Here is a 25,765-nt window from a genome sequence, read left to right on the forward strand (position 1 = left end):
TTTATTTATGTCAGTAATTTATTTACGTCGGTAACTTTGTTTACGTCGGTCACTTTATTTATGTCAGTCATTTTATTTACATCGGTCACTTTATTTATGCCAATCACTTTATTTATGTCAGTCATTTATTTACGTCGGTCACTTTATTTATGTCGGTCACTTTGTTTATGTCGGTCACTTTGTTTATGTCGGTCACTTTATTTATGTCGGTCATTTATTTACGTCGGTCACTTTGTTTACGTCGGTCACTTTATTTACGTCGGTCACTTTATGTATGTTGATCATTTTATTTACATTGGTCACTTTATTTATGCCGACCACTTTATTTATGTCGGTCATTTATTTATGTCGGTCACTTTATTTATGTCAGTCACTTTATTTACGTCGGTCACTTTATTTACGTCGGTCACTTTGTTTACGTTGGTCACTTTGTTTACGTCGGTCACTTTATTTATGTGGGTCACCTTGTTTACGTCGGTCACTTTGTTTACGTCGGTCACTTTGTTTACGTCGGTCACTTTATTTATGTGGGTCACTTTATTTATGTGGGTCACTTTATTTATGTGGGTCACTTTGTTTATGTCGGTCACTTTGTTTACGTCGGTCACTTTATTTATGTCGGTCACCTTGTTTATGTCGGTCACTTTGTTTACGTCGGTCACTTTGTTTACGTCGGTCACTTTATTTATGTGGGTCACTTTATTTATGTGGGTCACTTTGTTTACGTGGGTCACTTTGTTTACGTCGGTCACTTTGTTTACGTCGGTCACTTTGTTTACGTCGGTCACTTTATTTATGTTGATCATTTTATTTACCTCGGTCACTTTGTTTACGTCGGTAATTTATTTACGTTGATCACTTTATTTACGTTGGTCACTTTATTTACGTCGGTCACTTTATTTATGTTGAGCATTTTGTTTACGTCGGTCACTTTGTTTACGTCGGCCATTTTGTTTACGTCGGTCACTTTATTTATGTCGGTCACTTTATTTTTTTCGCTACTGTTGCGATGAAAACACTGGAAAGTGTTTGTCTTTTGGACGCATGCACACTCAACTTTATGTTGCCGTAACCTTGATACTGCGTTTACATGCCACAGTATCCCGGTGACTATTGGAATATATGGCCTTATTCGGGATACTGAAACCGGGATACTGCGTTTACATGCACCATGATGAAACTGGGATACTCAAAAAACCCGATCGTAACCGGGATACTGATGTGCCTGAAAACACACTCCCTAAACAAAAGCATTTTATCCTACTGTTAAAGCTGCATTGCGTAACTTTTCTGGTGGAGGGTCAGAAATTTTTTTTTTGTTAGTTTGTTTTGTTTTTTGAGCGATAAAACCACATGTAATTGAATAAATGTAAGATAAAACTGTTTAAAGTCTTACTGTGGAACATTCCAGAGCCCTGACTGACCCTCCACCGGTAAAGTTACACAATGCACCCGTAACCAAAGCAGGATAATCCCAGTTGAACCTTTTTCTAAACAAATCGGATTGGGAACAAACGATCACCTGCCAAAAAGAGCATGAGTTAGTTATTATCCATAATGAACCACGTATGTGTTAATAATTAAATAAATAAATGTGTTAAATGTGTATAGTACAGGAATGAGCTGTTATTGATGTTTCAGTGACAGAGATTCTTGAATTTAAAGTAAGTCGGGTCTGTGTCCATTGGGGCCAGTACAGCAGGAAGCCTGAGGGCCAACACAAAATAATCTGATGATCTGATTTGGCCCCTGAGCCGCAGTTTGGACACACCTGTAATAAAGGAACGACATCTTAACAATAATTATTTACTATATTATTAACTGCACTTATCACATCATCAAAGAAAATGTTTCTTATCAGGCCAAACATTTAAAATCAGCCAATAATGTAAACACTTCTAACAATCATTTTTAACAATCACTTCTAACAGGGTTTTCAAACTGCGGTACACGTACACAAGCTGCTTCAGGAGGTGAAGTCTTCAGTTTGTGGGTTTAGAGTTTATTTTATCCACATTTTTGTCCTTTGGATCATTAATTGTTTAGAACTAAGGTGGAAATTCTGTAGTCCACTTTTAGACCTGGAATAGACCTGGTTTAGACCTGGAATAATCCTGTTATAGACCTGCTTTAGTCCTGGTGTAGTCCTGGTGTAGTCCTGGTGTAGACCTGGTTTAGACCTGGTTTAGACCTGGAATAGTCCTCTGATAGACCTGGTTTAGACCTGGTTTAGACCTGGAATAGTCCTCTGATAGACCTGGTTTAGACCTGGTTTAGACCTGGTTTAGACCTGAAATAGTCCTCTTATAGACCTGCTTTAGACCTGGTTTAGTCCTGGTGTAGTCCTGGTTTAGACCTGGAATAGTTCTGGAATAGACCTGGAATAGATGTGGTTTAGACCTGGTTTAGACCTGGTTTAGATCTGGAATAGTCCTGTTATAGACCTGGTTTAGACCTTTTTATAGACTTGTTTTAGACCTGGAATAGTCCTGTTATAGACCTGGTTTAGACCTGGTTTAGACCTGGTTTAGACCTGTTTTAGACCTGGTTTAGACCTGGTTTAGACCTGGTTTAGACCTGGTTTAGACCTGAAATAGTCCCCTTTATAGACCTGGTTTAGACCTGGTTTAGTCCTGGTTTAGTATTGGTTTATTCTTGGTGTAGTCCTGGTTTAGACCTGCTTTAAACCTGCTTTAGACCTGCTTTAGACCTGGAATAGTTCTGGAATAGTCCTGTTATAGACCTGGTTTAGACCTTTTTATAGACTTTTTTTAGACCTGGAATAGTCCTGGTTTAGACCTGAAATAGTCCTCTTATAGACCTGGTTTAGACCTGGTTTAGTCCTGGTTTAGTCTTGGTTTAGACCTGGTGTAGTCCTGGTGTAGTCCTGGTGTAGTCCTGGTTTAGACCTGGTTTAGACCTGGAATAGACCTGGAATAGACCTGGAATAGACCTGGAATAGACCTGGTTTAGATCTGGAATAGACCTGGTTTAGACCTGAAATAGTCCTCTTATAGACCTGGTTTAGACCTGGTTTAGACCTAGTTTAGTCCTGGTTTAGTAATGGTTTAGTCTTGGTGTAGTCCTGGTTTAGACCTGGTTTAGACCCGGAATAGACCCGGAATAGACCTGGTTTAGACCTGGTTTAGACCTTTTTATAGACTTGTTTTAGACCTGGAATAGTCCTGTTAAAGTCCTGGTTTAGACCTGGAATAGTCCTTGCACAGTCCTGGTGTTTAAATAGTCCTGTTGTAGACCTGGTTTAGATCAGGCGGCCCGTCGTCATCATCATCATCATCATTATTATTATCGGCAAAATAAACCTGCAGATACAAATGTGTTTCTGTTTGTATTGAGTTGAAAAGAAGTTTAAAGACGTAATAAATCAACTCTAATCTAAGTCTAATTTCAAATATTAAAGCACGCACATACTCAGACTCATTTATTAAGTGCTGGAGTTTATTTTTTTGTTTGTTTGTGTGCCAAAAGATAAGCAAACTGCAATTACTCCAGTGTATGTGTTTGGTTTTCGTGGTTAGCCATAGATCTCACAGAAGCCTTTAATCTTACTGTACTTTTCGAATCGTTCCAAGCCGCTCCTGCACCTGCTCCTTATCTGCGCCCATCAGCCTCGCCTCACTTCACATCGTAATTGCGCCGATGTTAACTGTCTGCAGTTGTTTACTTTTACTTTAAATACTTGAGATTTTGGTCATTTTTGTGGTCAGATGGTTTGTTTGTTTTTTTTTTCCTTTAAATGGGAATTGTGTAATGTTTCCGGTGGAGAGTCCATCAAATTTCAAGTTTCTTCATGGTTTCTTCAAGTTTATTCATTATTGCTTTGTCCAGAATGTTTCGCAGTACGGCATTAAACCTGTCTGTCTAAACCAAATCAGGCCAAGTTACAGGTCAGATCTGTGGAGAGGCGACGCCGCTCACAGTCAGAATGTTGTTTTTCAAAGTATTTTTGAGCAATAAAACCAGCTGGAATTGAATAAATGTAAAGTAGAGCTGTTTTTAATGTCACACTGTGGAATTGGTCTTGGTCTAGTCCAGTTTCAGTCCTGGTTTAGTCTCGGTTCGGTCCTCGTTCAGTGCTGATTTAGTTTTGGGGCAATTTTAATTTTAAGTTTAATTAATTCTGGTCTAGTCCTGATTCAGTTCTGATCTGGTCTTCGTTCAGTCCTGTTTCGGTCCTGGTTTAGTCCTGATTCAGTTCTGACCAAACCAGACCAAGTTACAGGTCAGATCTGTGGAGAGGCGTTGCGACTCACTGTCAGAATATTGTTTTTCGAGGTATTTTTGAGCTTTAAAACCACCTGTAATTGAATAAATGTAAAGTAGAGCCGTTTAATGTCACACTGTGGAACATTCCAGGCAGAACAATGGCGTATCCATAGAAACAATACCATAGAAACCCACAACCGAAGGCACCTGTCATTGCTTTGCTTCAAATGTTCCACAGTGTGACATTAAACAGCTCTACTTTACATTTATTCAGTTACAGGTGGTTTTATAGCTCAAAAATACCTTGAAAAACAGACATTCAGACTCAGCTCTCCACAGATCTGACCTGTAACTGGCCTGTAATCGGGACTAAACCGGGACTGAAACAGGACTAGACCAAGACCAGACCAAGACTAGAACAGGACTGAACCAAGACCAGATCAGAACTGAACCAGGAGTAGACCCAAGAATTAAACTTAAAATTAAGATTACGCCAAAACTACAAATGACCGACACTAAACCAGGACTGAAACTGGACTAGACCAAGACCAGTTCCACAGTGTGACATTAAACATTAAACATTTATTCAATTACAGGTGGTTTTAAAGCTCAAAAATAACAAAACAAACAAAAACAAAAAAAACAGGAGTTATGACTGTGAGCGACGTCGCCTCTCCACAGATGTAACCTGTAACTTGGTCTGGTTTGGGCAGAACTGAATCAGGACTAAATCGGGACCTAAACAGGACAATATCAAGACCAGACCAGGACTAGAACAGGACTGGACCAAGACCAGATCAGAACCGAATCAGGACTAGACCAGAATTAAACCAAGATTACACCAAAACTAAAAACAAGGACTGAACCGAGCCTAAACCAGGACTGAAACCGGACTTGACCAAGAGCAGACCAGGACTAGAACAGGACTGAACCAAGACCAGATCAGAACTGAATCAGGACTAGACCCGAGAATTAAACTTAAAATTAAGATTACGCCAAAACTAAATCAGCACCGAACGAGAACCGAACCGAGACTAAACCAGGACTGAACCAGGACTAGACCAAGACCAGTTCCACAGTGTGACTCAGTCTGGTTTGGTCTCCATGAAGATATAAAGTTTTAATCTCATACTATGAAACATTCCAGAAAAGACAAAAACATCTTCATGAAGAAAAACACTTGACAGACCCTCCTTCAGAAAAGTTGCACAATGCAGCTTTAAAGACCTACCCAGGTGGTTGGTAGGGAAATGTTTACATTCAAATTAAACTCTGTGGTCGGTCTAGACTTTCTGGTTTCGCTGCATTCTCTTGTTTTCTAACCTGAGGTATGTTTCTCAGGGCATTTTCTACCTAATCTGACACAGAACCACTCTAAGCTGTTTACAGACTCTTTGTTTATCGATCTTATCTGTCCCGTTTAGTTCAGGATAATTATCTATATCAAAAGATTTTCCGGCTTCTTATCTGATCTTAAAGTGTTGATGTTCGCATGTGAATGATAAACTGAAATTAACTTAACATTTAAACAACAAGATTTAAAGTAACAATAAGATTTAAAGTTGAGACCACACATTAAATGACCAAAATTACTCGTGTTAAAGTCTTGTTATAATGTTATTAACTCCTCAAAAACAGACCTGGAGTTGTGTTTTGTTTCATTCACACATGTTTAAGTAATCTTTTATTATCAGTCTGTTTACATCTCCAAAGTTCAAAATTCTCAGTTCCACCTTGTGATGTCATGAAGCGGTAGTTTTCAAGTTAACAGCTCCTTTTTTCTTCTTTTGAGATCGGCAATTCCAGAGCTGAAATGATCCAAATGATTCTAGTGAAGGTGTGTGGAGTTTAAAAACACAGTGGAGCAATTCCTGTTTTACCACATGACATCACAAGGTGGAACACAGTGTTTTCCATTTAACAGTTAAGGGTTTGTGTGTTAAACGTGTGAATGAAACAAAACACAACTCCAGGTCTGTTTGTGATGAGGAAATGACATTATCAATCAGAAAATAGTGAAATATGGGCCCTTCAATGTAGAATCACACAGCTTTTTTTTTTTTTTTTTAAATACAACTTTTATTACTCTCTCTACAACTTAAATTAACATTTTTAATGTATTTGTTTGGAGGATAAGCCCCTTGAGAGTCTCGCCATCTCGTTTTCGGGGAGGTCCTCATAATTACAACAACAAAAGACAGATACAGTAGGGCAGACAGTAGGATACAGAAATTCAAAAAAGCATCAAAACAACAAAATACACACACACACACACACTTACACTTACACTTACACTTGACTGTTTGACACATAATAAAACACATTTGAACAAAAAACTAAGACAAAGTTCAGAGACAATCACAAAATACAACAAGATGAACAACAAAAATTCAACAAAATGATCAAAAACAATCACATGGGTTTTGTAAATATTGAACCAGAGCATTTTTAAATGAAGAGACAGAAGTTAAAGCGCGAATCGATGAGGGAAAATTGTTCCAATCAGGAGGAGCTTTATATTTAAATGAGTGTTTTCCTGTTTGTTTTTTTGACTGATCTGTGTGACATAAACTGTAAGAGGATCTGAATGGAATTAAATACAGTTTGAGATATTCAGGAAAACTGAAATCTGCACAGACTGTTCTAGATAAACACTGAGTGGTTGGAGGATAGAAGTTGTAGTATTTTGATAAATTGTATCACAGTCATCTAAAATGGGAAGAATTAATTGTGAGATAATCTAAACAGAAAAGCTAAAACAATTGATGGACTGATAAAGTAATTTTAAGTGGTATGAAATTTACAATACAACTTTAAACAGTGTGTACTTTAAACGTGCTCTTTTATTATTGAATACTATTAGAATGTTTTTATTATGATAAATTCATTTTATTCGATCTTTTGTGTTTCAGGAAATCAAGAGGCTGCTACAAGAGAGAAACGACAGCTCCAAGAATGTCACAAGGACCACCATTACCAAGAGGTATGCAGACACTAGAACAGTTTTAGTCAGATTTACAATAAATGAGAAGAGGCTCTGAGCGGAAGTAGAAGAAGTGCTTTAAACAGCCATAAAAGTGTCTACTGAAAACCACGGACTAGTTTTACATTAGACCAAAGGCTAAGCAGTATGGTAAAAAAACGAAAAATATATATGTACTGATCGATCACAGTTTCAAATTCAACTTTTGACCAAATGTGAAGTCGGTTCATTAACCTGCGTGAACTTGGCCCCCATTAAACGCAAACCTACACAAAAGTTAGGTCAATCGTTTGTGCCGCAAATAGTTTTGTTTGTTTTAAAAAAAAGCGTCTCCCCAAAAAAACACTTGGACTTTATTGGACATTTATTAATATGTATTTATACACTTAGGAGTGAGAAACACAATTTCGATTCTTCATGTGTTTCATATGCAGTGTTGGGAAGGTTACTTTTAAAATGTAATCCCCTACAGATTACAGATTACACACCCCAAAATGTAATTTGTAACGTAATCCATTAAATTACTTAAAGTGAGTAACGTAATCTGATTACTTTGGATTACTTGATATTGTCATGTTTTTTTAAACGACATGAATATAGTGACCACATCCTCAAAATTCTTGTTTGTTGTCTTCAAATTGTCTGAGCCCAAGTCTCCATGAATAAGCAACTGTTTGCTGTAGAGAAACAAAGACCACGAGATCTTAATATAAGAGGTTTTGTCTGTTAAAAGACAATAACAAGATCAGCCTTTCATGAACCATATTAAAAAATATTATTGATAGAGAAAATTATATGAGATCACCTTAAATTATGTCAACCTACTGTTAGGTGTCATGTTGTTTAGACCTGGTTTAGTCCTGGTTTAGTCCTGGTTTAGTCCTGGTTTAGTTCTGGTTTAGTCCTGGTTTAGTCCTGGTTTAGTCCTGGTTTAGTCCTGATTTAGTCCTGGTTTAGTCCTGATTTTTAGACCTGGTCTAGACCAGGTCTTTAGTTCTGGTTTAGTCGTGGTTTAGTCCTAGTTTAAACCTGGTTCAGTCCTGCTTTAGTCCTGGTTTAGTCCTGGTGTTAGTCCTGGTTTAGTCCTGGGTTAGTCTTGGTTTTAGTCCTGGTGTTAGTTCTGGTTTAGAGGCGCACAGGAGGAAGTGCGGTTTACGCGAGAAAACACGTTCCACACGCGGCGCACGAGACGGCGGTGTCCGCGCTGTAACTACGGAAGGAGACGTGGTCCGCGGGTTGTCAGGTTGATGACGATGATGAAGGTGTTTGTGTGTGTTTGTGTGTGTGTGTGTGTTTGTGTTTGTGTGTGTTTGTGTTTGTGTGTGTTTGTGTTTGTGTGTGTTGTGTTTGTGTGTTTGTGTGTTTGTGTGTGTTTTGTGTTTGTGTGTGTTTGTGTTTGTGTGTGTTTGTGTTTGTGTGTGTTTGTGTTTGTGTGTGTTTGTGTGCACGTCCCCTCATGTGGCAGGTCATTATAGGACAGTAGTGCAGATATTATGAGTCTATGCAGGTTGTTTTCACCAGTGCCAGTAGCTCCTGTTTCACATTTAAGTTGTAGGCGATTTTATATTTGTTTTTTTATATATTTATCTCACATCGGGAGAAGAATTTCCAACACACAAATGTGTTTTTACCAATGCACTGCTGCTTCCACTGTGTGACTGACACCGCCAACTTTAACATGACGTTTCCATCGCTCTTATTGCGCGCGTTCTGTTTGGGTTTCTGGCAATGAGTGGAAATACCGAAATAAAAAAATAAATAAATGGGATGTAGCACAAAATGTGAAAACAGGAAAATACCGCCTTGTAATCCACTTATTTCAGCAAAGTAACTGTAATCCAATTACCACTCATTGAAACAGTAACTGTAACGGAATACAGTTACTCATCATTTGTACTCTGATTACGTAACGGCGGTACATGTAATCCGTTACTCCCCAACACTGTTCATATGAAGAATTAACTATAAACTTTTTTCAATTGAATTTGAACTGAGAAAAAGAGCGAGAGACGCGTCAAATAAGACATAATTATATAAATGCAAATGTACAAGTCAAAATAAAATAGAAAAATATGTAATAAAATATAAAATCTCAGCTTTATACAAGAGGTCAGAGGAAGATGATCAAACCAGACCAAGTTAGAGGTCAGATCTGTGGAGAGGCGACCCCACTCACAGTCAGAATGTCTGTTTTTCGAGGTATTTTTGAGCGATAAAATCACTTGTAATTTAATAAATGAGACATAGAGACAAGCAGGTGACCCCAAACCAAAAAGTTACACAGTGAATCTTTAAATGATCTAAATACAGAATAATTACACTAAAACTACAGGGATGTAACAATTTCCAAATGCCACGGTAAGATGTTTTCATGATATACATCTCACGGTACGATAATTATTGCGAGATTTTATGTAGAAAATTGTACAAAATTGTGAATATTCTACTTTTTCCTCTTAAAATGTTTGACAAGACTTAATCCAAAGAACTAAGACTTAAAAGTGTTAGAACTGTTATTTCTTCTTGTAGTTTGCACCAAAACGGAGCAAAGGATCATGGTCTATGTAGTTCTCTCTGTTTTTTTAGCTTCTGCTGCACCATAACAAAGAATTTAAGCAAAGAAACTTGTGATTCGATAAATTGTGATGGTCCACGAAATTATTGTGAGACTTTTATTGGTTGTTATTGTTACACTCTATAAAACAGCAATAAACTTTCTCCACTTTTTACAGATACAGTAATCAGTATCCCCTCCTGGCTCTGCTGGGTGATGACTACGTGACGAGCCCGTCCACACTGCACTCGCTGCAGGAGGACAGAACTGTCGTCATCGAGAGAACTTGAGAAAGCGTCAGAAACAGGTATGGGACGAAGAGCTGCACAGATAACTAGAATCAAGGTCTTAGGTTGCACAAAACTGACTCTTGTGAGCTTTAAGTCGTGTTATAATCATTTCCTCGTCACAAACAGAGCTGGAGTTGTGTCTGAATGTCCACACTGCTCCCTCGTTAGGGCACCGTTTAGGAGTCACAGCATTTTCAGGGGTGTCCGAATGTCCAGTTGGTGAAAAAGTAGTGCGCTCAAAATTTTCCACTATGCACCTTGAAAAGTAGTAGACATCGGTGGTCACTAGAGCGATCAATATAAACCACAATGCACTGGGAGAGTTGGGAAAATAACGGGATACAGTGTAGTGCTTGGCATGATTATTTAACTAATCGTTAATTGATCATTAAGAATTTTCCGTTGGTTATGGTTTACATGTTGTAAAATTGAGTTTATTTATGCAGATTAGTAATAGTAATAATAATAATGATGATAATTTTAATATAAAAATTATTAATTGAAAATCCATTGTTAATTCTCCTGATGATTGATTAAAGGGACAGTCCGGAATTTTGGACATAGGACCTCATTTCCTCGTGATCCAGAGCGTTGGAGACGTGTGGAGACACTTTTTGAAATATTCCATCCAGTATCCAGTATTCCATCCACAAAGCACCTGTAGCAAATCTATTATTACACCAGATTGTCGATAGAATAATTTTAGAAATAAAACCGACCTCGCATTTGAAGGATTTATGTGTGAGCAGCAGCAGTGAGTTGTACTTCTTGACAGAAAACTCAGCAGCGGTGGACTGATATATGAGAAAATAGTCCTTCAACATGCGACGATTCATGCGATGCAAGGTTAGTTTTATTTCAAACATGATTCTATCAACACAGACATTCACATGGACAGTCTGGTGTAATAATAGGTTTGTTTCAGGTGTTTTGTAGAGTGGGTAAAACTGTTTTTAGTGGCAGGATAAACTATGACCATTGACATGCACTAGTCTAACACCAGTGACCTCTGCAAATACAAGGACTGGACGGAATATTTAAAAAAGTGTCTCCACACGTCTCCAACACTCTGGAACACTAGGAAATGAAGGCCTATGTCCAAAATTCTGAACTGTCCCTTTAAGAAACTGTAATCGAATGCCCTAGTACAGCGACAGGTGTTTAACTGGACACAACCCGACTGAATGAAGTGTTGTAGAAGTTTTCAGCTTGTCCAAGGAAGTAAAAGCCTGGAGACCAACTGGAGTCTTAAGCAGGAGGAGTTTATTTACCATCAATAATACGACCGGGGGGAACTGAAAAGTGAACATAGTGTGATCTTTGAGTGCTCAAGGCCCTTGACTCTTTCCAAAGGCGGAGGTTTATAAAGCGGGTGTGATGAGACTATGAAGGTCGGTAGGCACCAGTTAGACAGAAATATACCGCAATTTAGATAATGGTGTGCCAGGGGAAGATCATGGTGTAAATATAACTTCTTAAACTGAGAAAAAGCACTGGTTTATGGCTCTGCAGATCCTGATTCTGAATAAAACACGACTATGACGAAGACACGAAAGTTTTATTAGAGTTTAGAGACTTTTTTTTTTCACCCAGAGCCAGAGTCACGGTTTTAGGGACTTGAGTGGACATTTGGGCACAGCCTCTGTTCCACCTTGTGATGTCATGCGGTGATACAGGAAGTGCTCCACTGTGTTTTTAAACTGTACTAGAATCAATTGGATCGTTTCAGCCCTGGATTTCCCGATGTAAACTTGTAAACTAAAGGTAAAAGGAGCTGTTGACTTGAAGATTTCCGCTTCATGACATCACAAGGTGGAACAGGAGATGTAAACAGAGTAATAAAAATAAAGAATTACTCAAACATTATTACACATGACACATTATTATGCCTTGTTGTCTTTATTTTGAAACAGAAAGTCTTTACAAATCCTTAAACAAAACACTTCTCTTCGACAGGAATGATCGATCGACCGTGGATCTGACCAGCGCCTGACCCAGTGCACGCTCCTCCCCCTAAACCCCGCCCCCTTTTCCCTCTCCTTTTACCCAGAATGCCCTGCTCTGCTCTGCTCTGGGCTCAGGCCGATGGTGGTGGTGTGGTTCAGTTTGTGGCTCAAATCGGGGTGTGTTTTGGGGGTGGCTTTGCGAAAAAAAATGGGTCCAATCAAATCCTTGTATGGTTAAACTGTGCTGCGAATTTAAAGCTGCATTGCGTAATTTTTCCTGGTTGGGGGGTCCCTCACCTGCTTGATTCTAAAGATATGTCATTCCTGTGCTTGGAATGTTCCACAGTATGACTTTTAAACAGCTCTAGTTTACATTTATTCAATTTAAATGTGGTTTTATGGCTCAAAAATACCGAGAAAAACAACATTCTGACTGTGAGCGGGGTCTCCTCTACACAGATCTGACCTGTAACTTAATGCCATACTGTGAAACATTCTGAACAAAGTGATAACATCTCCGTAGAGACAAGCATTTGACAGAGCCTCCACCAGAAAAGCTACACAATGCACCTTTTAATAAACAAATCTACAGAGCTTGTTTTCCACTGCATGATGCAAAAAGCATTTACCAACAATATTTTTTATACTTTTTTAGCTTTCTACAATATTATAACGTTGTTCCCTTGTCAAAAAACATGCCTGAAGAGGATTTAGATGTCATCCATAGATGTTTGAGTAATTTAGTGATCGCTATGTGGCCCTATTCAAATCCTTCTTATAAGATACACGATAATTCTCCATAAATATAGAAAAACTTTACTCTACAACTTCACAAACCTGATCCAATGTGGACTAAGAGCGTCAAAATCGAAAGGGAAACCTATAAAACACATTAATGCATTTTTTTTTTTTTGCGAATACAGTATTTTCAAAACGATAAAAGGCAAATGTAAACGCTGTGGATCTAAATACGTTACACATTAGCTCTATTTCATTTCTCTCCAGCGACTAGTTCAGGAATCAGAATACACTAGACGTTTTGCAAGAATCCCGGAACTTGTAGACGGCGCACCGACCAATCAGCGAAGAGCCGTGAAGTCATGACGTCAAACTCGTGGTGTCTGTCTGTGTCCCTTTTGTGGAACAGCACAACAGTAAACAAAGCGTCGAGATGGATGTAGACGAAGACAGACATTCTGTGTTGGCAACGATTCCCGAGATCGAGGATTTAAAGCCTGAACAAAGAGAAAGTTTGGTGAATTTTATCAAGGGGAAAGACGTTATTGTTCTTCTTCCTACGGGATTTGGTGCATTACAAACGTCACGACCAAACAGCAGTGATTGGTTAAATAAAAAAGTACCCACCGACCGTCGAGCGAATGAATCCTAATGCTGCGAGGTTAGACAGTTTCTACGAAGTGAAACTGTCTGACCTGGCAGAGATGAATCAGGCTATGTTAACACCCCATGGATTTAAAATCTTTCTTCCTCTTTAAAGCTGCGTGTGGGAACAGATTATGTAGCGACGCTGCCATCTTCTGGTGAAGCGTGACATTGCTTTATATGAACTAGAATGATTTTAGTGCATTGCCAAATTACCCAAGTTGAATTTTATTTAGTTAGAAATACAGCTGATGCTTTTACCTCTTTAATTTTCAACTATAATGTTGTTAGTTAAAATATTTTTTTAAATACATAAAATTTGTACAAAAACGCAATGGTATAGAATCATATTTAGACCTGAAAACCAAATCTCATACAGTGGAAAAAATAAAAATAAATAAATCAGTGTTTGTTTAAATGACTACAGCACATCTATAAATGGGAAAATTCATATCTTTTCTTATAAGCATTTGCAAATTTTACACTTTTAATACAATATTCAAAAAAAAAAAAAAACTAAAAAAAAAAAAAATTTTATGTTTGTCTTTTTATTTAATTTTCGCTTGTAGCACAGCAGTGACTCCACCACAGCCTTGACCCAGGCACGAGGGACGTCTAAATGCATGTATATAATAAAAAAAACATATATATATCGTGTTTTATATATATGTAGAGATAAAGTGAATGTACTGGAGGTGCCCGCTGTAAAGATGTTTAAATGGGAGCGGTGGTTTTGTTTGTCTCTAACAGTTTTTGTTGATTTTTTTGTTTTTTGTTTGATTTTTTTTTTGGTGCTTTGGTCATTAAGTGTAAAAGTGTAAGTACTAGTTGTGTTTCTATCTGTATTTTCAAATTTATAAGCATTTTTCACAACTTTCTGAAGCCAGAGTTTATTTGACGTCATGCCGACACTAGCAGCAACCACACACTTCCTGATTATCATACAAAAAACATAAATATTAGACTTATTTTGTCCTGAAGAGCAGCTTATACAAATATTATATATATATATATATATATATATATATATATATATATATATATATATATATATATATATACCGTCTTGACCTTGAAAAATCTCGACCTTGTCCTGGTCTTGGGACTCTGTGGTCTCGGACTGGTCTTGGTCTCGATTAGTGCACTCTTGACTACAACACTAATTAAATTCTCTGGTTTTGATTGCATAAGAAGACTATTTTAATTCTAAACTGATCTTGAAACTGAAGCAATGTCAGGAAAAAGTCAGTAACACGATCAATATGGGTTTTTTTGGGTAATTTCTCTGCATTTCTGGAAACACGACTGGTACATCGGTCCAGGGCAGTGGTGGTTTGTGGGGTGGGACTGAAGCAGGTTGTTTTGATGGTGACAGATGTTTTTAAGCATTAAAAAAAATGTGGTTAGGAAACGCTACGCAGCTTTTCATCTCATGTTAACCTAAAACATTTGTGTTGCAGTAACATGAACGTCCACAAGGGGGGGCTAGACACTCACTCTTTATCCTACAGTGATTTGATTGATAGAAAGTACATCATTTTAACTTTTACAAACCTAGTGGACAGAATCAAACCTCACTCATGTTAAATGTGTTTACGTTTGTAGTGCGCTAAGCTAACGAGAAATCACCTGTTGTGTTTGCTTTTTGTTTGTTTTTTTAACTGGACTTTTATTTTTTCTGTTTGTGGGTAAATTTTGGCTGGATTTTAACCATGTATGCTCTTAGTTTCTAGATGTTTTAATATATTTTGCAAACGTTTGTGAGCTACATGCAGACTAGAGAAATATGTTTGATTTTTGGTAAATTGTTATTAAAATTATTTGTGTATCCGGTGTGATTTCTTGATGAATAAAATAAAGGTTTGCAGTTGTTTATCAAGGTGAACTTCACTGCAGTGCTCCAGAACCGAGGTTTGAGACGGGATTTTAGGAGATTTTTATTTTATTTTATGTATTTGTAAAGGGACAGCACATATTATTGAACTTTTAAAATGTAAATATAGAGATTATCGCCAACGTGGTTAATTTCCATCTTCAGTTCATCATCAGGTTGTGGTCAAATTATCGACAGGGCAGAAAAAGTACAGTAACAATCACACAAAATTATTGCCCTGATTCAATATATCACGATATATACCGATACTAGAATGATGGATGATATATTGCAATTTATCAATAATTACTTCTAATAACACAGTTATTCAAGACACAATTATATGAAATATAATTTATAGGGGTGTAACAATAACTGAAATATCGTGATATCGTATCGTCAAAGTTCTCACAATAATATCATGGACCATCACAATATATTGAATTACAAGTCTCTGCTTAAATGAAGAGTTATGATGCAGAAATATCTAAAAAAAAAAGACAGAGGGAACTACATAGACCATGATCCTTTGCTCCATTTCAGTGCAGACGACAAGAAGAAATAACAGTTCTAACACTTTTAAGTCTCAGTTCTTTGGATTAGGTCTTAAGGCATTTTAAGAGGAAAAAGAAGCATATTAACAGTTTTAAATATCATATCGTGAGATGAGAGATTTGGATATTGTTACATCGTGAGCCTCCCCAACATATCGTGAGCTTTCCCACGATATTGCAATAAATATCATACCGTGAAGTTCATACCGTGATGATATCGTATTGTGAGACTTGGATATCGTTACACCCCTAATTAAAAAATCGATTCAGATCCATTTTGAATCGATTCACGAATTGTGCAATGACGTATCACGATATATCACTGAATTGATTTTTTCTCACACCCCTAGTGTAGGTGCATCATCTGTCCAACTTTTTGAAAAATAAAAATTGAAAATCAGTGTGTGCCTAGTTAATTGTTTACACTTGCCAAAGTAAAGTTCCGTGAGAAATTTCCTGAAATTCTCTTAATGTTTACTGGGTCCACCAAACCTCTGGAGTTTAAAAATCTGTTTTTCTTTCATAACATCCTTATTCTTTCTTGAAACCCTGAGCTGTACCTGTCATTGAGACGCTCTGGTGACGTCACACTCAATTACTCCACTTTTTTATACAGACTCTGATCACTACAGAAAGAACAAACTTTATGTCTCTCATTTCATCTTTGGACTTTGTTTTTACTGGATAATTATAAATAAATACTCAGAATCTTAGAAAGTTATAAAGATAGACATATAAAATTTTTTCCAAAAGATGTGCAATAGCAACATTTATATTCAACTTTCATTGACACCATGGCCTGAAATGGATTATTTTTAAAGTTATTTGAGAAAAACTGATTTTTCTGCCAGAGTTTTATGGACACTGTTAGGATGGAATTTAAGAGACTTGGTGGATCCAGTAGATTTTATTCAGTTCAGTAAATATTCCACAGATTTTCTTTTAAGTGGTTTTGTCACAGTTTAAAATTGGATACAAGTTGAATTTCTGACATTGGGGCAAACGATGCAGCCTAGTGTACAGTGTGCAGTCACACTTGTTGTCCAGCAGGTGTCGTCCTTCAGCCCCGCCCCCCTCGTCCTGTTCCGTGCAGAGGCTTCAGAGAATGAGGTCATGTCAGATCTGCTCACTGGTTTTCACTTCAATAAACTGCTCTCAGTGTGGAGCTGAGAGGCAAAGCGAACAAGCCAAAGTGACAGAGCGAAGAGCCTCAGAGGAGCGAAGAACGAAGACAACCGTCATCGAGTCATTCAGATTAACTCTCAATGTTTTACACTCAGACTTAGACTTAGACCAACTTTATTGATCCACAAGGGAAATTATTTAGACACAGGAGCTCAAACATCACAAAATAAAATCATAGTAAAGCGTAAAAAAATAGAAATGGTAATAATAAATACTAAATAAGTAGCAAAAATGAGCAAGAGACACGTGTAATAACACATAATTATAAATAAATATAAATGTACAACCAACAACAACAACTTCTGTGTTTCAGATGAGGACAAATAAAATTACTATTGTTAAAATGCAGATTTTTGTTGTAATACAAAAAGTTTATGAGTCTAGTCACTAGTAGAAATGATCAGGTTCAACATTTGAGCATTTACGTTTTGGTGTAAAGTCATTAATATATACATTTATTGCATATATCTATACAAATAAGTTTAAGCAAATGTACATGTAAACATATCAACAGTACACACAAATATTACAAGACATATGGATAATTAATAGATTGAGATTCAAGTTCTTTATAAATTGATCAAATGTAGTTAGTAGGGCTGGTGTCATTAAGACGTTGTTGATACGATACATATCTCGATACTTTGGCCACCGATACGGTACATACCTCAATACATAGGCCATGATATGATACATACCTTGATACAGTTCACTTTTGATTCGATATATATTTCAAATCTATTCGATACAGTTCAATAAAAAATAAAGGTTAAATCATGTCTGTGATATTAAAAGTCTTTGTTAAACCACTTCTTGTGCAAAGTTCATATGAAACACATTTTATTTAGAAAAGTTTGGTGGAATTCTCATCAAACGCACTTAATATTTTGTCTGTACGCTTCATAAATGAGCGTCCGGATCTGTCATGAGCCGAGGTGGGACCAAGTCGTCGTTTTGCAAGTCTCAAGTAAGTCTCAAGTCTTTGACCTCAAGTCCCGAGTCAAGTCCAACGTCAAATACAGGCGAGTCCAAGTCGAGTCTCAAGTCACTGGCCCGTAAGTCCAAGTCAAGTCCAAGTCGTCTGCTTTGAGTTTCAAGTTTCAAGTCACGACTTGCAAGTCCCCAACACTGATTATGAGGCCGTTTTTTTCTCGAATTTTATTGTTATTGTCATGGAAAAACAACTAAAAAAATATGTTTAGAGCATCAAAATTCTGCGTAGTTTTGGTGTAAAGTACAAAATCCAAAGGTGCATTGACCCGTATAAAACCTCATGTTTTCTAGGGTATTTTTGAGCAAATACAATTAAATATGTGAGTTTAGAGAGACACTTTTAATGCCATACTGTGGAACATTCCAGGCAAAGCAATAACATCTCCATAGAGACAAGCAGGTTGTGGAAAAGTGAAATAGTGTTAATTTATTTACAGGTCCATTATGTTTCCACATGTGTCGAGTCGACCCAACGCAACACGCAGACCAACGAAACAAAAAAGACGTAATGTTGTCATAATTTAATATGACGGCAGCAAAAGACGACGGCGTGAACTAAACCAAAAATATTCTCCTGCACGCTCCACTCGACTCCATTCATTTTTCCATAGAGGATTCCCGGAAGGGGCAGGCCTCTCTGCGGACGCTCCGGAGTTATCCATCCAAATCAATGCTGCCCCATTACCTCCCACTCGGCTCCATCCATGCCCCATCAACACGACGTCCTGCCAATACCGCCCGCCCCGCCACACGTGCCCACCGAGAGGGCAGAGGGGAGGGGGGAGGGCGGAGGGGAGAACAGCCACACGAGCTCAAACACGTCCACTGGGTTAAAGGTTCTAGATTACGCCAAACTGACTTTTGTTTCATTCAGATTTTAGAGTCACGTTTTATCATGGCATCAAAATAATCCCAGAATAAACACACACACGATGAAACATGTGTAGATATTAGCTGCGAGCGAGAAAATGATCAAAACAGCCACCAGGAGGCAGACACAACCTCGAAAAGATGAAAGTCGAAAGTTGATTTCTCTTCGCGCGAGATTCATTTCTGTTTTCTCAAAGTTGTTTTCTGTGGAGGTGGAGGTTCTGAATCGGTGTGACATTCGTTTATTTGTTTTTCAAGATAAAACCAAAAATTTGAAAATGAAAAAACAACTAATTTCTTCATTGTTTGTGTCCAAAATCAAAGTAAAAAAACAGATAAAGGTTTGTTTGTTTGTTTTTTTCAGTTTTCGATTTTGTGTTTAAATGAAAAATGGAAAAAACAGATAACGGACGTTTCCCGTTTTCGTGACTTAAACTGTGATGCCGAACTGAACCAGGACTGAAGCAGGACTAAACCAGGACTAGACCGGTCTTAGTCCCGGTCTCAGTCCTGGTCTCCATCCTGGTCTCAATCATGGTCTGGTTCCGGTTTCAGTCCTGGTCTCAGTCCTGGTCTCCATCTCGGTCTTGTCTTGATCTCAGTCCTGGTCTCCATCTTGGTCTTGTCCTGGTCTCAGTCCTGATGTCAGTCCTGGTCTCAGTCCTGGTCTGGTCCCAGTCTCAGTCCTGGTCTCAGTCCTGGTCTGGTCCCAGTCTCAGTCCTGGTCTCATTCTCGGTATTGTCCTGATCTCAGTCCTGTTCTCAGTCGCGGTCTCCGTCCAGGTCTCAATCTTGGTCTTGTCCTGATCACGGTCCTGGTCTCAGCCCCAGTCTGGTCCTGGTCTCAACCACGCTATAGTCCCGGTCTCAATCACAGTCTGGTCCCAGTCTCAGTCCTGGTCTAGTCTTGGTCTTGTCCTGATCTCAGTCCTGATCTCAGTCCCGGTTTCAGTCCTGGTACGGTCCCATTCTCAGTCCTGGTTTCAGTCCTGGTCTTGTCCCAGTTTGTTCCTGGTCTTAGTCTCAGTCACGGTTCCATTCTCAGTCCTGGTCTCAATCACAGTCTGATCCCGGCCAAGTCCCGGTTTCAGTCCTGGTCTGGTTCCCGTTTTGGTCCCGGTCTCAGTCTTGGTCTTGTCCTGGTCTGGTCTTGGACAAAGTAAAAGGTCAATAAAACACAATAACACATGAAAATGACACATGTTAATATTTGAACAACAGAGTAATAATAACTTTCTGACTTATTACCTTGAAACAAATACACTGACGTTATCCTCAGTTTAAAAACACAACTTGACATCACAATTTTGTACCAGAGTTTGAGAGAAGAACTCAGCATAAATCATGTGTGAAAAATGAAACAAAACACAACTCCAGATCTGTTTGTCATGATGAAACGATATTAGAACAGATCAGAAAATAGTGAAATATGACACTTTAACGCAAAATAAATAAATAAATATCATGAGCAGGACTAAATACGTGACAATAAAAGAAAAATTAAAGCCGGAGTGAAGAGAAATCATCAGAATCGTGGTCGTTTCTCTCGCAGCTCTGACATCGTTGCAGTGGAGAGAGAAACGAGCGGCGGTTCTGTGCAGAGTCCATTAGGGGCCCTCGGTCATTGGCTGCGGGTCGGGCCCTGAAATAGCCGGATTGGCCAAGCTCCAGGCCCCATTTCCTGTGCTGTGTCTGAGAGAAACGCATTTCCTGAAGCGGATAAAACTTTACTAATGAGACAAGAGCATCCTCCACTCATCAAAGAGGGAGCAGCGGAAGAAGAAGAAGCAGAAGAGCAGCAGCAGCAGCAGCAGCACCGGGCTAATGGACCTCAGACTGTGCACGGTCCACGGCTCAAAGGTGCACTATGTCATCTCCGTGAGCTGGAGGGTCCAATACTTGCTTGTCTTTTTGCCTAGAATGTTCCGTAGGAGGGCATTAAACATATCTCTCATGCATCGGATCAGTTACAGGTTTTATAGCTCAAAACAAAACATGAATTCTTAACATTTTTAAGTGGAGATTTTTTACTTTTACGTCTCTACATTTGAGAGCAGGTATCGGTACTTTCAGTCAGTCCGGCGCCACCTAGTGTCTCGCTCGATTTCATTTCTCTCCAGCGACTAGATCAGGAATCAGAAAACACTAGATGGTTCGTAAAATCCCCGGAAGTGTGAGTTCGGACACCAGAATCAGCGAAGAGACAGACATTCTGTGTTGGCAGCGATTCTCGAGATCGAGGATTTAAAACAAGAACAAAGAGAATGTTTGAATTTTGTCAAAAGGGAAGACGTTATTGTCCTTCTTCCTACAGGATTTGGAGCATTACATACGACACAACCAAACAACAGCGATTGGTTAAATAAAAAAAGTACCCACCTACCGTCGAGCGAACGAATCCTAATGCTGCGAGGTCACACGTTTTCCACCAAGTGAAACCGGCTGATGAATCGAGCTACTGTACTTTCTACATTTTTAACTTAACTGGAAAATAAAAGTTATTTTTATTTTATTTGAGACCTGCTGAAAAGGCTGAGGGCTTATTTCGAACACATCTGTAGTTTGATCAAAATATAAAAATTAAAAGCTAAAAAAACAAAACTCTTTTCTAAAATTCTAAAATGCTATAAAACCGTCGTGACTTGGACTCGAGTCAGACTTGAGGCACTATTTGTAGGACTTGAAACTTGACTCGAGACTCGACTTGGACTTATGGGTCAGTGACTCGAGACTCGACTTGGACTTGCCTGCAAAGGGACGACTCGGTCCCGCCTCTGACTAAAATTTAAAAATTTTTGTCTATCAAATTCAGCACAAATCTGTATCAAAGTCACTGCATTTGAAGCTTTATTAGATCTCAAAACCCGAGCAAAAATACTTTTACTTTTTACTCCTAAAGTAACATGTAGTTACTTTTACTTAAGTATATTTTTTTATGTAATACTTTTACTTTTAATTCAGTTTTTTTTTTTTTTTTTTTTTTTTTTTGCTCTGGTATCTACATTGTGTTACTTGTCCGGTGAAGGCTGCTCGTCTCCATGGAGATGTGCCTAGAATGTTCCACAGTGTGTCCACAAACTTGGAGACTTGAAATCCAAATTACAGGTCAGATCTGCGGAGAGGGGACCCCAACTCACAGTAAGAATTCACCTTTTTAAGACATTTCTGAAGCGATAAAAACACCTGCAGTTGGATTAACACTAGACATACCAATTTAATGTCACACTGTGGAACATTCCGGGCAAAGCAATGACGTATCCATAGAAACAGATGAATTTCTCGTTAAATCGTTTGTTATCATTACATGTTTCGAAGTCGCCTGTTGAGCAAATCGCAGTGTGACTGTGTTGTGGGTCAGAGCAGATCGATGTCAGATGCCCTGGTTTCTCTGCTGTCGTTATTTCTGCTGAGGCGAACAAAACGACACGACACTGCTCCTTTATTACACTCGTTTAAGTTCAGAACCACGCGTGTACAGGTCGCCCACAAACCAGAAGGTAAACGGTTCAAATCTGGACTCAGACGGTTTTTGTGGGTTCTGTTTAAGTCAGTATTTTGTCTCGTTTAACAGAAATGTGCTTTGTGTCGTTTTACTCTATGGTGATGTTATTGTTTTGTCCGAAATGTTCCAGAGTGTGGAATTAAAACTTTTCGAGCTTCAAGGAGACCAGACCAGACCAAGTTACGGGGCAGATCTGTGAAGAGTCCTGGTCTCAGTCCTTGTCTCAGTCCAGGTCTTTGTCCTAATCTTGGTCCTGGTCTGGTCCCAGTCTCAGTTTTTGTCTCAGTCCTGGTCTGGTACTGGTCTCAGTCCCGGTCTCACTCCTGGTCCCGGTCTCAGTTCTGGTATGGTCCTGGTCTGGTCTTGGTCTCTGTCCCAGTCTCAGTCCTGGTCCCAGTCTCAGTCCTGGTCAGATCCCAGTCTCCGTCCTGGTCTCAATCTCAGTCTGATACCAGTCTCAGTTCTGGTCTGGTCCTGGTCTGGTCCCAGTCTCAGTCTCAATCTCAGTCCTGGTTTTGGGTCTCAGTCTTTGTCTCAGTCCTGGTCTGGTCCTGGTCTCAGTCCCGGTCTCAGTCTTTGTTTCAGTCCTGGTCTGGCCCTGGTCTCAGTCCTGGTCCTGGTCTCAATCTCAGTCTGGTCCCAGTTTCAGTCTTTGTCACAAGTCAGCATTAGCGTTAGCATTACCTAACAGTTTTTCAGTTAGCCTCTTCTTCTTTTCACCTTTTTGTTGAAAATCAAACTCCTAAAACAGAACCACGAACGCTCGGACTGACCACACGCTCCTGAAAATGTTCTGTATAGTGTTTAAATCCATTTTGTGTTTTTGTCTTGATTGTTTAAATTTTATTCACAATACAGTCACACGCTAGATAGCATTAGCATTAGCGTTAGCATTAGCCAACAGTTTTTTAGTTAGTACTTGTTGAAAATTTTACTCCTAAACAGAAACACGAACGCTCGGACTGACCACAGGCTCCTGAAAATGTAGTGTTTAATCCATTTTGTGTTTTTTCTTGAGTATTTAAACCTGTTTTGACAGCATTTGTTAACGTTTACATTGCGTCGTCTGAACCTACTGCCATAGAAATACACGTACAACCCCCCCAGTGTGATATTTATAATGCGGTGGGATATATTTTGCTCAGATACATGTAAACCATCGGGTACAGCAGGTTTAAATGGGTTGAAGGACATTGTGCGTGCGGCGAAGCGGCTGAAGTCCGTCCCTGATGGTGCAGTCTGTCTGTAACCGGAGCGCTTCGTGTTTTGTGTGAAAATGTCATGTATGTGCAGTTTACAGCCTTACTCAGCTCCACACTTGAAACACCAGACTGTGCAGTGCCTCCGGTTACATCACACTGCAGCGGAGATTCAGACAAACCCGTCACACTTTAAGATAAAAAGTTAATTAAGAACGATTAAAAACTACTTAAAAGTCAGGATATTAAGCTTTAAGTCGTGTTCTAATGTTGTTTCCTCCTCAAAAACAGATCTGGAGTTGTGTTTTGTTTCATTCACATGTTTGAGAAACTCTTTATTATTAGTCTGTTTACATTTTCAAAGCTTCATAACGTTCTGTTCCACCTTATGATGTCATCAAGTGGTAGTTTTCAAGTATTACAGTTCCTTTTACCTCCTTTTAGTTCAGCCGAGTTTGGCAATTTCAGGGCTGAAATCCAATCCGAATGAGTCTAGTGAAGGTGTGTGGAGTTTAAAAACACAGTGGAGCACTTCCTGTATCGCCATATGACATCACAAGGTGGTACAGAGTGTTTTCAGTTTGAGAAAAGAGCACGACCTAATAAAAATCAAATATGAATTATGGCAAAATCTCGTCATTTTTGTGGACCCTAATCGTTTGTCTTGTCTCCTGGTTTAGTTCTAGTTTAGTCCTGATTTAGTCCTGGTTGAGTCCTTGTTAAGTCCCTTGTCCAGACCTTGTTCAGTCCTGGTTTTATTCCTGGTTTAGTCCTGGTTTTAGTCTTGGTTTTGTCCTAGTTGCGTGCTAGTTAAATCCATGTTAAGGCCTTGTCCAGACCTTGTTTAGTCCTTGTCTAGACCGAGTTTAGTTCTAGTTCAGTCTTGCTTTAGCCCAGATTCAAGTGCTGGTTTAGTCCTGGTTGAGTGCTAGTTAAATCTTTGTGAAATACATGTCTAGACCTAGTTTAGTTCTAGTTCTGCCCTGGTTTTATTCTTGGTTTAGTCCTGGTTGAGTGCTAAAGTTCTTGTTAAGTCCTTGTCTAGACCTAGTTCAATCCTGGTTCAGCCCTGGTTTAGTCCTGGTTGAGTGCTAGTGAAGTCCTTTTTATGTCCTATTCCAGACCTAGTTTTGTCCTAGTTCAATCCAGGTTTGTTCCTGGTTTAGTTCTGGTTTTATTTTTGGTTTAGTCCTGGTTGAGTCCTGGTTGAGTGCTAGTCAAGTCCTTGTTAAATCTTTGTGAAATACGTGTCCAGACCTAGTTTAGTCCAAGTTTAATCCTGGTTTAGTCTTGCTTTAGCCCTGGTTCAGTCCGGGTCTAGTCCTGGTTCAGTCCTGGTTCAGTCCTGCTTTTATTCCAGGTTTAGTCCTGGTTTAGCTCTGATTCATTCCTGGTTTAGTCCTGATTGAGTGCTAGTTAAGACCTTGTTTAGTCTAAGTTCAATCCTGGTTTAGTCCTGGTTTTATTTGTGGTTTTTAGTCCTGGTTGAGTACTAGTTAAGTCCTATTTAAATCTTTGTCCAGATCTAGTTTAGTCCTAATTCAATCCTGGTTCAGTCCTGGTTTTATTATTGGTTTAGACCTGCTTTAGTCCTGGTGGAGTGCTAGTTAAGTCCCTTTCCAAACCTAGTTCAGTCCTGGTTCAGACCTGGTTTAGTCATGGTTGAGTGTGAGTTAAATCCTTGTTAAATCCTTTTCCAGACCTAGTTAAGTCCTAGTTTTAGTCCTGGATTAGTCCTGGTTTTAGTCCTGGTTTAGTCCTAGTTCAGTCCTGTTTGAGCCCGGTTTCTGTGATAAATCATCTTAAAATCAAAATTATTTATTTAGACCAACATAAACATAACACAAAAAGAAAATAAATCAGACATTTTGAGTTGGCTCAGAGATAAAACCGTTGTCCAGAAGTGAAATAATCTGAACTAAACGTTGCTGAAGTGTTTGAGGCGTGAGATGTGCGGCGACGGGAGGAACAGTGGAGCCCGGATCTCTTCTGCAGAGTCATGTTCATAAAAGCACAATTGAATCGGATTGAATGATGAGAGCGAGACCGAGAGGAGGAGGAGGGGGGAGGAAGAGGAGAAAGACGACGAGGAGGAGGAGGAGGGAGAGGAAGAGAACGAGAAAGACGAAGAGGGAGGGGAGGAGGCTGTCCCTATGAGCACCGCGCGCATCCCAGCCTCAGCTCATTCATTTCGCTTTGACTCAAA

At 39.0% G+C, this 25,765-nt stretch overlaps 1 protein-coding gene across 1 annotated transcript in view; it reads left to right on the forward strand.

Annotated features, from left to right (window-relative positions):
• Window positions 1-14,366, forward strand: part of pof1b (POF1B actin binding protein) — an 83,521-nt gene extending 69,155 nt beyond the window's left edge. Inside the window, exons 11-13 of the mRNA XM_020941104.2 lie at window positions 7,140-7,210; window positions 9,943-10,071; window positions 12,011-14,366. Coding sequence (XP_020796763.2) covers window positions 7,140-7,210; window positions 9,943-10,054 — 183 coding nt within the window. The 3' untranslated portion in view covers window positions 10,055-10,071; window positions 12,011-14,366. The remainder of the gene's footprint in view (window positions 1-7,139; window positions 7,211-9,942; window positions 10,072-12,010) is intronic.
• Window positions 14,367-25,765: the final 11,399 nt, after the last annotated feature.

This window comes from Boleophthalmus pectinirostris, unplaced genomic scaffold (genome assembly GCF_026225935.1).
Source record: "Boleophthalmus pectinirostris isolate CB_2022bp ecotype Guang Dong unplaced genomic scaffold, ASM2622593v1 HiC_scaffold_12, whole genome shotgun sequence".
NCBI lineage: Eukaryota > Metazoa > Chordata > Actinopteri > Gobiiformes > Gobiidae > Boleophthalmus > Boleophthalmus pectinirostris.